Source organism: Manis javanica, chromosome 4 (genome assembly GCF_040802235.1).
Source record: "Manis javanica isolate MJ-LG chromosome 4, MJ_LKY, whole genome shotgun sequence".
Lineage (NCBI taxonomy): Eukaryota > Metazoa > Chordata > Mammalia > Pholidota > Manidae > Manis > Manis javanica.
The window spans coordinates 119,401,675-119,413,961 of record NC_133159.1 but is presented as its reverse complement, the minus strand read 5'-3'; the positions used below and the strand labels follow the sequence as shown (position 1 = coordinate 119,413,961).

Genomic DNA, 12,287 nt, shown 5'->3' with positions numbered 1-12,287 from the left:
GAGCCTCAGACTGTTGGGACCCACTGGGCTGGAACTGCCTGGCTTTGCCCGGAAGGGTGGAGGTATGCTGTAGACAGCAATGATGGACCTGAGCAGAGGGGACAGCCCTGGTGGCATGGTGTGCAAATGATTGACAGCCATTTTGAAAGGGTTTCTAAACGCGCGTATTTTCAAAGAGTTACTGGGAAGACATGGGTAGGCCTTGCCCCACTGACAATGTCCCCCTGATCAGAGCAGGGCCCCATGAGATATGGGCCCTCTCCAGCTACTCGCACACACACAGCTTCCATGTGCTCACCTCTCTTTCCTGTCTGTGAGGGAAATGACGCCCTGCTCATCCAGGTAGTCCCTGGTGTAGCCTGTGAGCTGGGCGTGTGGCATCATGACCTCAGGAAATTGTTGCTCGGTGGAGAACCATGCCCCCCTACTTCACAGATGTCCAGTATTGTATACATTCATACCAACAAATATTTGATTAAAAGAAAGGAAGTAGACATTTATGATTAAGCCAGATGTATACAGAGTCTAAGTTAGATAGGAAAATGAGAAAATACATTTAAAAGAAGCAGAAAGTACATTTTGTGTGAAGGGACCATCTTCAAGTATCAGTTTACAAATCACATCCTCTAAGAAGCCTTTCCAGCCTCTCCAAGGCTGAGTCCGTCTTCCCCCTGTATGCTCCCCACAAGCGCCCCACCTAACGGAACATTCACAGCTGGAATCCCCCATGTGTGTCATCCCTCTCTGGCCAGACTCCCCCAGAAGCCTGGGAACAGACCGCACCCACCCTATAGTGCACACACTATATATGTTCATTGTCCCAGAAGACAGGCCCATAAAAGGAGACTGCTCTGGGGCACTGAGAGTTTCATGTTCACCAACGAGGAAGGTAGGTTCCACCACAGCCCCCGGACTAATTCAAGTCTTCCTGTTCTCTTCATCTTATCTTGATGAAGAGAGTAATTTGTTCTCCATCTTTATAGGAGCAGAGGCAGCTGGAGCCCGTCAAGTAGAACTGCATGGGGGTGGCGGCTTTCTGATCACAATGCATCAGGGCTGAGCTGCAGTTTCTAAAGCTCTTTCATTTGTGACATGAGCCAAACGCAAACCCGATCTCTCACAGAGAGAGCAGCGTGCTACCCTTGTGAAGATGATGTTTCTGATTCTGTTATTTTACGCAGAAGCATAACTGAAAATATGTACTGAGCAAAACAGAACACTCCAGTTGGCACACAAAAAAAGAGGGCCTTCCAGAAAGACAGGCAGGAGTCCACAGTTAGGGCTGATACTTAACCCTTTCAAGTCTGGTTCCCCAGCACGCTTGCCCTTTCTCAGTCATTTCGAAAGCAGAACACCTCCTGTGCTCTGATTTTCCGTGTCCTCCCCCGTGCCTAAGTCATCACTGACATAGTGTTTCTTGCCAGGACACATCTTGGGCTTGTCAGCTGTCCCTGTGCTGTGGTCTCATCACTGCATGCTCCTATCTGCCCCAGCCCTCTGGGTGGGAGGCCGCAGGCGAGCCGGGGGTGGGTTGCCCCGCAAACCGCGGGCTCAGAAACTTCCTAGTGAGCCAGGGTGCTGAATCCCTGTTGGTGCTTCCTCCTGACGGGTCCCTTTAAAACCTGAAGTCACTCTGTTTTTGCATCAAGACACGAGGGAGAAGTCCAGCTTTCCCTTCTGTCCCTCTGTCCCCTCCAATCCCCAGGGAGTACGCACTGTCAGGGAGAATATTGTCTGCTTGCCTGTAATTGCAGCAAACTTTCCGCTGAAGGTACTTCTAGTTTTAATTAACCAGGAAGTGCCTGTGCAGTTCCTCCTTCCAACAAGCCTCCCTCAGCTCAGTGCCCTTGGCAATGAGTGACCACCCAGCAGGCCGCCCTTACCAGTTTGAATCAGGATGTGTGTATTTATACGGTAACTACTGCCCACAAGCAGGAGCCAGCCGGCTGTCCCAGTGGGGCTGAGTGTCCCGGGACAGGTTAATGAGTTGTTCTCATCTGTGAGCTCAGAGCAGTGCCACCTGTGGAAAGGTTGGCATGGATATGCAATCCCTCCACGCAGTGCCTGGCACTGACAGCCACAGGGCATTTCAGTGGGTGTCTCATAGGCTCCTTTCAAATGCCCAAACAGAATTCTTCATGCCTTCCCCACGGGCACACTACTGTGTGTCCCCAGTGTTCCTCACCTGCGTAAAAGGCACCAGTGTCTGCCACCTCATCAGTGACCTGACCACCCACTGTGCATTAGGCCCCCGCCGTCTGCGACCCAGCCTCCCAGGTGATCTGCCACACAGGGAGAGCCCACCCCGACCTGGGCTTACAGATGCCCAACCTGGCCAGCCCTGTCTTGTAGGTCTGCCTCCCTCCCTGCAGCCCCTACACTGGCCCAGAAACGTACCTGAAGTGACCTGTCACAGGATCTGATTGAGTTTGACCAGCTACCTGGGTCATAGCTGAAATGTCACTTTTGGGAAGGCCTTCCTTGAGCAGTTGGTCTCAAGGTGCCCCCACCCTGTCACCCAGTTTGGATTCTGTAGAGTTCATCCCTGGTGTTTCTGTCTGTCTGGCCCTCTAGACTTTAAGCCCAGCTTTGTCTTGGTTACCACTGCCTTTCTAGCAGTGGGCCTAACGTGATGGACGTCTGTCATCTACTTACCAAGTAAATGGACCCAACAAATAGTAACTGCTCCTATTACTACTATCATTAAAATTGGTGTATGTTTACAGGAGTGTGTGTGTGATATATATAAAATATGTTATTTATAGATTGGATTAAAATGGATTGGGGGCATTTGACATTAACCCTCTAAAATAAGGAGCTTAAATGAAGTCCCTGTTATATTGGAAGGCTGAAAAGGAATTGACTGACTTAGGGAACCCCCAAGAAACTGTTAATGAATACAAAAGTAGGCCCCCATTCTATTAACTCTCCTGTACCCACACAAGTTCTACTTGATCTGCTACAACTGGCTGATACACTTAATTCAGAAATGGGTAGACATCTGCCCAAAACAATATGAATATAAATCATTGTTCTTCCTTTTAAATGACCTGCAAAGCCCACCCTATCGTCACTCCGCAGTCCATGCTGTTGAGGAATACAGATAAGAGATTAAAAGAGGGGCTCATTCCTTCTGATCCTCCTGACATGTGCACAGCAGGGGCCCTTCAGGACTTCAGAGCCCCAGACTTATTTTCTGAATACTGCTGAATTATTTAAACTGCTGTTTCTCCTGATGAGCTCTGTCTTAGTAGTAACCCCCACCCCCTTCTGAACATTCCCACAGACAGGAGCTTAAGAAAGAGATCCTCATTCCCTGAACTGCAACTGTGGCTACAAATGTTCACCCTCTCATGGCCAGATGGGGCTTCCCAGTGGGTTGCACAGTGGGCAGTATGCTCCAGCTCTCTGGCTGGGACCCCCACGAGGCTGTCGGATGTCAGACCCAGGAGCCCAATCGGAGCGTCTGAGACATCCCAGGGGAGGTGGGAAGGGGGACAGCAGACAGAGTCCTAATAGTTTGTGGGATGGGTTCACAAGTCTGTGCTGGAAAGCAGTGATCGTGGGGTCATTTTTAGTAAAACAATTCGTTGTCCACAAGGCCTCCATTGCTAAGCTTAAGGACCCTTCACCTGTAATAGCACTGAGTACTTTCAGTGTTTACTCTCTGGAAATGCAGAGAAAAGTGGTCATGCCCTTGAGGAATTTGTATTCAAGCTGGAGGCAGAAACAGAGATCAGACAGTGAGGTCTCCTCCATGTAGGTGCAGGTGTGAGGAGCTCCCAGGTGCGCATCCTCGCCCAGGCCCCTCTTCACACCCGCCCTCTTGCCATTTGGGTGACACGGAGGCTTGCAGACTGAACACTGCCGAGGTCACAGAGGTCACACTCTGGGCTAACAGCCTCTCTTCCCTGGGGGTCTTCTCAGTGAGTGGCATTTCCATGGTCCCTACCCCGCTCCCTCTCCTCCTTATCTGCTCTGCCCTCAGCGTCTGTCGCTTTGCTACCTAAATCCCTCTCAAGTTCACCCTCTGTGTCTGTGCTGTCACCACCCTGACCCCACCTGCCACCACCTTTCCCCTCTTCATCCCCTGACGGATCCTGCTGCACCTGCTCTGGGCCCCTGCAGTGTGTCCTTTCGCAAGATGGGTCAGGTAACACCCCTTGCTGGCACATGCCCCCTGCACGCATATGCACACTCTGACATGTGAAGATCCTTCCGTGGCTTTCTGTTGCTTTTAGGCAGAACCACAGCCCCCAGAGTCAGGGTGGCAGGGCCCTGCCCATCCCCTCCAGCCTAATCCCCAGTGGTGTCCCCTTGATTCCCTGCACTCCAGCCTGACTAGCCTGCCTTTTTTATTTTAATTTATTCTTTTAATTATCATATAGTAAAAACTGACCTTCTTTTAATGGCTGCACTGTGACCTTCCTGCCCCAAGGCCTCAGCAGATACTGCCTCACCAGCCCTCACAGGGTCAAGGCCGCTTGTCCCTCTGCTCAGCTTAGGCGCCTTCTACGCAGAGAAGCCTTCTCTGCACCCCTTCAGTAGTCAGCCCCCACGGTGCTGTCACACACAGACGTCCTCAGGCAACAGTTGAGTGAGTGGGGATGTAGATTCGCTTGTGTGGCTCTTGATAGCCTCAGTGGTGGAGTGGACGCTAGCAGAGGATCTGCTCGCTGCCACCTCCCCAGTGCCCTGCACAGTGCTTGCTGCCCAGTGGGTGCTCAGTAAACATTTTCTGTGTAAGTAAAGGATAGTGACCTGCCTGCCCAGGAACGACTGTAGCCCTCCTGTCAATGAGTGACATCTCCGTGGTCCCTACCCCTCTCCCTCTCCTACTTATCTGCTCTGCACTCAGCATGACTTGGATTGTTTTCAAATCCGTCTGGCCTGCTTTGAAATCCTTCTTCAGCTCCTTTTGCAGAGCTTAACGTCATCTAGTTTATCTGTTGTGTGTTTCTTTAATGTGTGCAAAACCTACCTAAGGTCCTACAGTCAGGATTAAATGAGGTCAACTCTAATTGAAAGTCTCTGTCATGTAATGTGTGCTCTGTAAAGGGCCACCTTCCTTCCATCCATGTGGGTGAGGAGAGGCCTGGTGCCAACAACAGGGCTGAATGGTGTCCCAGACATTAATGTGTCCTCACTGAAAAGCGACAAAGCCACAGACACGTTACCATTGTCCTCGGGGACCATGTTGCTGTGTGCCACCCTGTCCAACGCCTGCCTGGCCACATTGTGCAGGATCTGCCCTGGAAGCTGCGGCAGGCCACCATGAAACAGTCAGTACAGAGACAAGCCAGGGTGCTCAGCGCAGGCCGGGGGTACATTCAATTCTGTCCGTGCGGAGAGGGCATTGCTAGCTGCCCTGGGGAGGGCCCACCTCGCCCAAGCACCTTACTGGCAAGGCCCAGCTTGTGGAAACAGCTAGAAACCCAAACACAGAGGCCCCCGCAGGACAGTCTCTCCCCCAAACAAGTGTACAGGGGCTTCTTTGGCTGTCTCGATGGTGGGACCCCTGGGGGCAGGAAGTCAGGTGCTCACCGTCCTGCAGTGGGCGCCACCCCCAGATGCCGGGACCCCCCCCCACCCCCAGGGAGAAGCTCAAGGGATCTGGGAGAGCATTCGGCTTCCTACCCTCCCTGTGTCAGAGGCCAGGCTGACGTGGGCAGGCAGAGATGAGAACCTGAGATCCGGGTGAGAGAAAACCATGTGCCAATCTCTGCTGACCGTGTATCTTTGCTTCCCTCTTCTCTCCTAAACCCCACACAGGAGCATTTCTTCTGGGAGGAATCCTCTACTCCTGGCAGTTTCCTCATTTCAACGCACTGAGCTGGGGCCTCCGTGAAGACTACTCCCGAGGAGGCTACTGCATGATGTCGGTCACGCACCCGGCCCTGTGCAGGCGCGTCGCCCTGCGCCACTGTCTGGCCTTGGTTGGACTGTCTGCTGCAGCGCCTGTCCTGGATGTCACCACGTGGACCTTCCCCATCATCTCCCTCCCCATCAACTTGTATATTTCCTACCTCGGCTTTCGGTTCTACCTGGACGCGGACCGGAAGAGCTCCAGGAAACTGTTCTTCTGCAGCCTCTGGCACCTGCCCCTGCTCCTGCTTCTCATGCTCACCTGCAAGCCGTCCCCAGGTGGGACGAGCGACAAGGGAGAGCCTCAGAGCTGAAATCGCATGAGCGTGAGGGGAAAAACAAAATCACACAGGGAGACGCACAATTGTTTTACCCTTCACTGTTAGGCAAGAATACTTTAGAAGTTCTGGAGCTCAAGAAGAGAAAACACTGGGCTTAGTACAAAATTGTAAAATGTTTTGGTGCTCAGTGATCATGCAACAATTTGTGTTTTATTGGTAATATCCAAAATGTTCCCCTTTTAGAAAGGGCTGGCTCAGTAGATTAATATAAAGAAAAAACATTTTTCTCTTTGAGGGTATTCATACATTTCTTCTTCTAACCCCCTTTATTTTCCTTCTTCCTCATGGGGGTGGACAAGCAGGCCTGTCCTTTGCCTGCCCCGCTCCCCCAACTCCCTACCTGCCCGCCGAGTGGGAATTGGTGGCCAGACAAGGTGAGCTCTCCGTACTGTGTCCTCAGTCACTCCAGGGCCGCATCAGAGGACACATACTGCTGGCCGCAGCCCCCGCCCCCCTGAGAGTGAGCCAGGACCCCCCTTCCAGCTTTCTAACATTCTCAACTTCTCCCCTCACTCAAGAACAGAAGGCAAAGCCTGAGCTGCTGCCTGACATTTGGACGAAGAATTCCGAACGGTTGCCTAGGGAATCACAGACTAGACTGCCAGTTCACCCCACCCCCGTGAGGTGTCAGCATCGCAGAGACTCCAAGAAGTCAAAGGCAGCTTTATAGGGCCCAGTTAGGTACAGGACGGGTCTGGAGTGTCCCTTCCGACGGGGAGCGCTACACCTAACACCAGAGGTCCCTCCAGCTCCAATCCTGAGGCTGTTTGTCCTCACCTACCACTGCAGACCAGGAGCTCCTCTGCTGAGACTTCTCAAGGCTGCAGGGGAGTGGAGACCAGGAAAAGGGGGAGCGACCGACCAGCCCCCAGAGCTCGAGCTCTCGTCCTGTCAGAGGAAAACGCATTTCCATCCTGCTCTTCCCTTGATTCAGAAATCAGCCTGCACACATCCAATGGCTGTAAGAGCCACAAGGCACCAGGGGGACTCCCGGTGGGGACGCCTCAGTCCAAGAGGCGCGTGGCCAGGCATGGCCTGTCACCTGTAGGTCTGCCCATCCTTCACGTTCCCACTCGTCTGCTGTTGAGTCCCATTTATCTGAAGGTCTTGAGACTTCACAGGATGCTTTAATCAGCCTCAGGGGTACTGCTGCCCTGTAGGAATTCATTTGGGGAATTTTAGCCACACTTAAAGTCATTGCAATATGCCCGTCCTTTCCAAAATTCCTAAAGCCATTGCAGGGAGCATCTGATCCCTGTTTCTGCTTATCTGAAATATTACCTCTTGGCTGTATCCAGGTTACTTTCCATGGGGAACGTGGCCTCGGAAGGCCTGGAAGGAACATCAGCGTGTCGCGGCCCTAAGATTTGGAGCACATTGTTCTCTTTTCCTGCTACAATAAACCAGTATATGAGGAAGGAGTCTGTCATGTCAGTTTACTTGATCAGCTTAGGCTGAGCCTGCCCAGTCCTGGGAGAACAGGTAACAGTGGCCTTGTTCTCACAGGCTAGCAGCGAATTAGGTGGCATGTGGACCCTTGTGGTTCAAGGTGCTGGAAGCAAGCATGCTGGATTTCTGATACCTGTTCACCCAAAAGAACAATAAGGGGAGTGCCATAACCACCCACTTCCACCATGCCTTCTGCTTGGAATCTCCCAGTCTCTCCCTTCTTCCTTCAAAACCATCACCTAAGAAATCATCCTGGGGCTTCTTGGACCTGCCGTTCTCCAGGCAGGCTATAAGATGAAATCCCACTTCTCAGCTCAGACCAGACTTGCTCTCCTGTTTTCTGTCTGGTACTCTGGTCTGGAACTACCTTGTTGACTCCCCACTGCCCCTCACATCCCCTGGGGCACCCTGTGCTCAGGGGTCCCCACCACTTACCAAGCCCATCCCAGTTGTTCCATTGGGGAACATGGGATTCAAACTCCAGAGACCCCATATACCCCCGCCCACCCTGAGGACATCACTCACTCACCTGGACTCGGGCACTGCATTTTCACACCCACCTGGAGGGTCCACCCTTGACGCCCTTCAGAAGGACTCTGCTCATGAGCATCTCCCTGGCGGGTGAAGCCTGCTGTGCCCTCCAAGGGCGCTCTAATCAAGCCTCCCGAGAGTGGTGCTGCTGCGGCTCTCAGGAAGTCACTAGGCGCATGCATGCAAAGGCCATGGGACAAAGCTAAAAAAACACTGAGTTTGCCAACCCTACTGTTCCCCAGCGTAAGCGCAGACCCCTTCCCCATGATGACACGTCCCAGCCCTCAAGTGGCATCAGCGGTTGGAGGTCAGCCTGGGATACGCCGTCTGGCCCTTACCCCCGGAGGTTCCTCTTAGGTCCTCCTGTGACTCGGCTGAGGTCAGGCCCAGGCCCCGAGGCCCTGACTGGTGGTAGGGGCCACGTGTGTAGAAGGGCTTGAGATTTTAGCAGGATCTCACTTGAATACAGCCAACTAATGAAAAAGAAGGGATGTGTCCAGTCCCTTAACTGGCTCTTTTAAAAACTTGACTGAGCACAGTACTGACTCTGGGAAAATTGTACCTACCTCCTTGTATTTTGGGAAAATATTTTGGGTACATATTTTAGGAAAGCTGTTATCAGTTAAGAAAACCAAATGTCACATGGGTCTAGCTCTGTAAGCCTGCAGCTGTGACAGACAGAAGTAGCTTCTCCTGCTCCCAGGATGTCTTTCTTCTCAGACATAAAAATGGGCTCTGCCTCACCCAGGAGAAACTCCTTTAGGCACTTTAAATGTGCTTTGAGTACCCCATGCCCTAGGGCCGGGGGGTGGAAAGCCAAACCTGGAAGCCTGGCTTTGCGCTGAGACAACAGGGCTGTCTGTCCCTCTGGTCGTTTATCTTTGTCTTCAGTGTGTCGTGCCCAGCATCCTCGCCTCCTGTTTGCTTTGCTAAGGAAGCAGCTGCGACTCAGCCCCTTGCTGCCCATGGCAGTGCCCGGAGCACACCTTTCTCTGCTTGCTGACTCTGGTGTGAAGGACAGAGTCTCCATCCTGAGCCCCCTCTCCTCCCCGACACACTCCAACCAAGTGACAGGACACTTGTCACTGCAGAGGGACTTGGAGCAGTCTTTGGGGAAGGCTCACACTCAGGACACCTCTCACTGAACAAAGATGCGGGTCAGGAGGATGCCAAGCTTCCCTCTCTGGCGTTCGGGCCCACCTAGTGATCACCCAGCCCTGCTCTGTCTCCGTCTGTGCGGTAGGTCAGGGCTCTCCAAGGCCAATGAGAAGTGAGCAGGGCAGTGACTGACGTGGCCACTAGGCACACTGCTTTGGGGCTTCTCCCATGAGTTAGTGTCTGCAACGGCCTGGAGCGGTTCAGCGGGTGCCATATGTTTGCCGCTGCTTGTTGGAAACCCAAATACAGTTGACCTGCCAGGCAGATTACAATTTCAAGCACATTTTGGCCACAATTTCCCAACCAAATACACTATGTTAAGAGATATTCTGGATCAAAGAACTTTGGACACTCACTTCCTAATTCAGGTTCTGCCACTTAGAACCGGTCCTGCCACGCGCATCACAGAACTATGGTGCCAGGCAGCTGGTGGCTCATGACCACCGGGGCTGCATTCTGAGAGGCACGGCCTGGGCCATAACTCACTCTGTGATCCATCGGGGTGAGCCCTCTGAAAGGGTGCCCAGGTCTGACCCCCTCACCTCCCACTGCCACCAGCTGGGCTCAACCATCCATCCCCTCGTGCCCTCGTGCTTTCTGCTTCCGCTTCTGCCCTGACGCCTGTCTGATTTCCACACAGCAGCCAGCACAGTTCTGCTAAGCTGCCAGGCACATCAGGGCGGTCCCAACCTGCCCTCACCAAGGGCCTCCCTTCACACCACAAATAACATGCCAAGTCCTTACGGTGACCTGTCGGGTCCCACACGGCCCGGCCCTGCTCCTCTCTGTGCGGAACTCTCCTGCTGCATGCCAGCCCGCCTCTCCACCGATCCAGGGCGTCCTGCCTCCTGGTCCCTCTGCCTGCAGTCCTCTCCCCATCTTTTCTCCCGGACACCCTCCTGGCGCCACTGGAGTCACACTATTGAACATTCTAACTGCTTATCCTTATTTGCCTATGTATTCTGTCTGCCCCATAGAACATAAGCTCCATGAGGGAAGGACTTCATCTTTGCATCTTATTATCTACAAACTCTAGAACCATGCTTGCACAGAGTATGTGCTCTAGTAGGTGCTTTTTGCATGAATGACCCCACCTGGGTTACCAGAGGCACCTGTAGTCGGAGGCATAGGCTATTTGCCCTGATCTAGAATGCACTGATTTGGAAAGGTGTGTACAGCATGTGGCTACATGAGAAAAATAGCTTTGAGACCATCCTCCCGCTGCTGGCGGGCTCCCTTTGCCCAGCCCTGCCTGCAGACTCAGTCCCCAGACAGCAAGGACCAGCTGGCACTCCCATGCTGCCACGCCACCAGCCCACAGTGTCCCTAGTGTCTGGAATTTGCCTTCTCTAACTTCAGTCTGCCCAGCCACCACCATTCTGGCTGCGTTCACCTCCCACAATGTGCAGCCTGCATGTTTTACTAACCTGTGTGTTGGCAGTTTCCTGCTTCTCCACCATCACTATTACATTATAAACCCAGAAGGCAGAAATGTTTGTTTCTCTCCACTGTATCTGGGCCCCTAGAGCAGAAGGCACTGGGTGAGTGACCACGTGGAAGCTGCTCCATCGGTGATGGAGGGAAGGAATGGGTGGCCCTGGGGCAGCAGTGGGAGCAGCAGGAGGAAGCCCGGGAACGGCTGTGTGTGCCCTACTCACGGAGCAGTGCCAGGGTGGGGGCGATGCCACGCCCACAACTGAGCCTGGAGAAGATGCTTTCTGTTTGCAGAGAACATTTCCAGAGCTGAGCCAAGATGAGTAACTGTCATTTCTCCCTGATTTCATTTCATTATTCGTTTTCCAAATGGTGGTAAATTTTCACCATTTTCTCTATCCTCAGGGCTATCTTGACTCAACTACTTAGCAGCCGAGAGTCAAGTTGGCTGATGTTTCTCTTTTCCACTTTTTTGTCTTTTTTTTAAATTTTATTCTTTCAATTACCTTAGGTAGACGCTTGTGTCTAGCTCCCTCTTCTCCCCTGATGGCCTTCCGTTAAATGAGTTGTTTTGAATCATTCCCAGAGGACCCAAGCTCCACTAACACCTCCAGCGTGTGAAAGCCAGCATCTTCCAGGTCAGCAAAAGGACCCTCAAACCCGTTCATAAATTGGGGGACCTGCCTGGGAAGTGGAAGCTGAGAGAATGGGGACCCCCAGTGGAGAGGTCAAGAAGGCTGGGTGCCTAAACATGGGGCGCCAGGGGTTCGGCCAAAGCCTGTCAGCAAGCAGCAGCCAGGAGGCACTGCAGGCCGGGCCACAAACTGCTTGGCTCACAGCTCCTCCCACCAAAGTAAGGTGGGGGACCGGGCTGGGGACTGGCAGGCTGTGGGGGGAGACACAGGAAACTGAAGGAGGCAAAGCAAAATATCTGGCTGAGTACGCCGCACACACACATCTACGGACAGCCAGGTGCCTAAGACAAACGCACAGGCAAACGCCAGCAGGGCAAACGCCAGCAGGGCAAACGCCAGCAAGGTGCCACCCTGCTCAGCTCCAGGACGGACACAAACCAAAAGAGCACCAAGTGACAGGGAGGCGCCTTTACCCAGAGCTGCAGGTTCACTCAGTAGCCGCTGAGCAAATAATGATCCAAGGGAAACATGCTTAGGCCGTGTGTGGGGTGCAGGCATGAACCCGCAGGCGCCCCTGACCTGCAGGCACGGGCCCTCGGAGGCTCTCACCCTCGCTCCCTCCAGGCACAGCTACTTGCATGAGCACTGCCTTTTCTCAGCCTCCCAGCGCCCCCTCAGCAGCTGCTTTTCCCTGCTTCTGTGTCTTGATTTGACTCTCAGGTCTTCTCCGCAGGGCTGCAGACCCCCACAGAGCTGGTCTGGCCGCAGGCCCTCCTTCTAAGGGCATCTGAGCCTGGCTGGCAGCTCTCCCCACTCCAGCCCTACCCTCCTTCCTTTATGGGACAACCAAGCCCCTCGTCCTCCCCGTCGTGTT

The 12,287-nt window shown here is 53.3% G+C and overlaps 1 protein-coding gene across 2 annotated transcripts in view; it reads left to right on the top strand.

Annotated features, from left to right (window-relative positions):
* The window catches only part of COX10 (cytochrome c oxidase assembly factor heme A:farnesyltransferase COX10), a 135,735-nt gene extending 128,111 nt beyond the window's left edge, over positions 1–7,624 (top strand). For both annotated transcript variants that reach the window (XM_037001405.2, XM_073234757.1), the window contains one exon: positions 5,773–7,624. In XM_037001405.2, the coding sequence (XP_036857300.1) occupies positions 5,773–6,179 (407 nt within the window). In that variant the 3' untranslated portion in view covers positions 6,180–7,624. The remainder of the gene's footprint in view (positions 1–5,772) is intronic.
* The last annotated feature ends 4,663 nt before the right edge of the window (positions 7,625–12,287 follow it).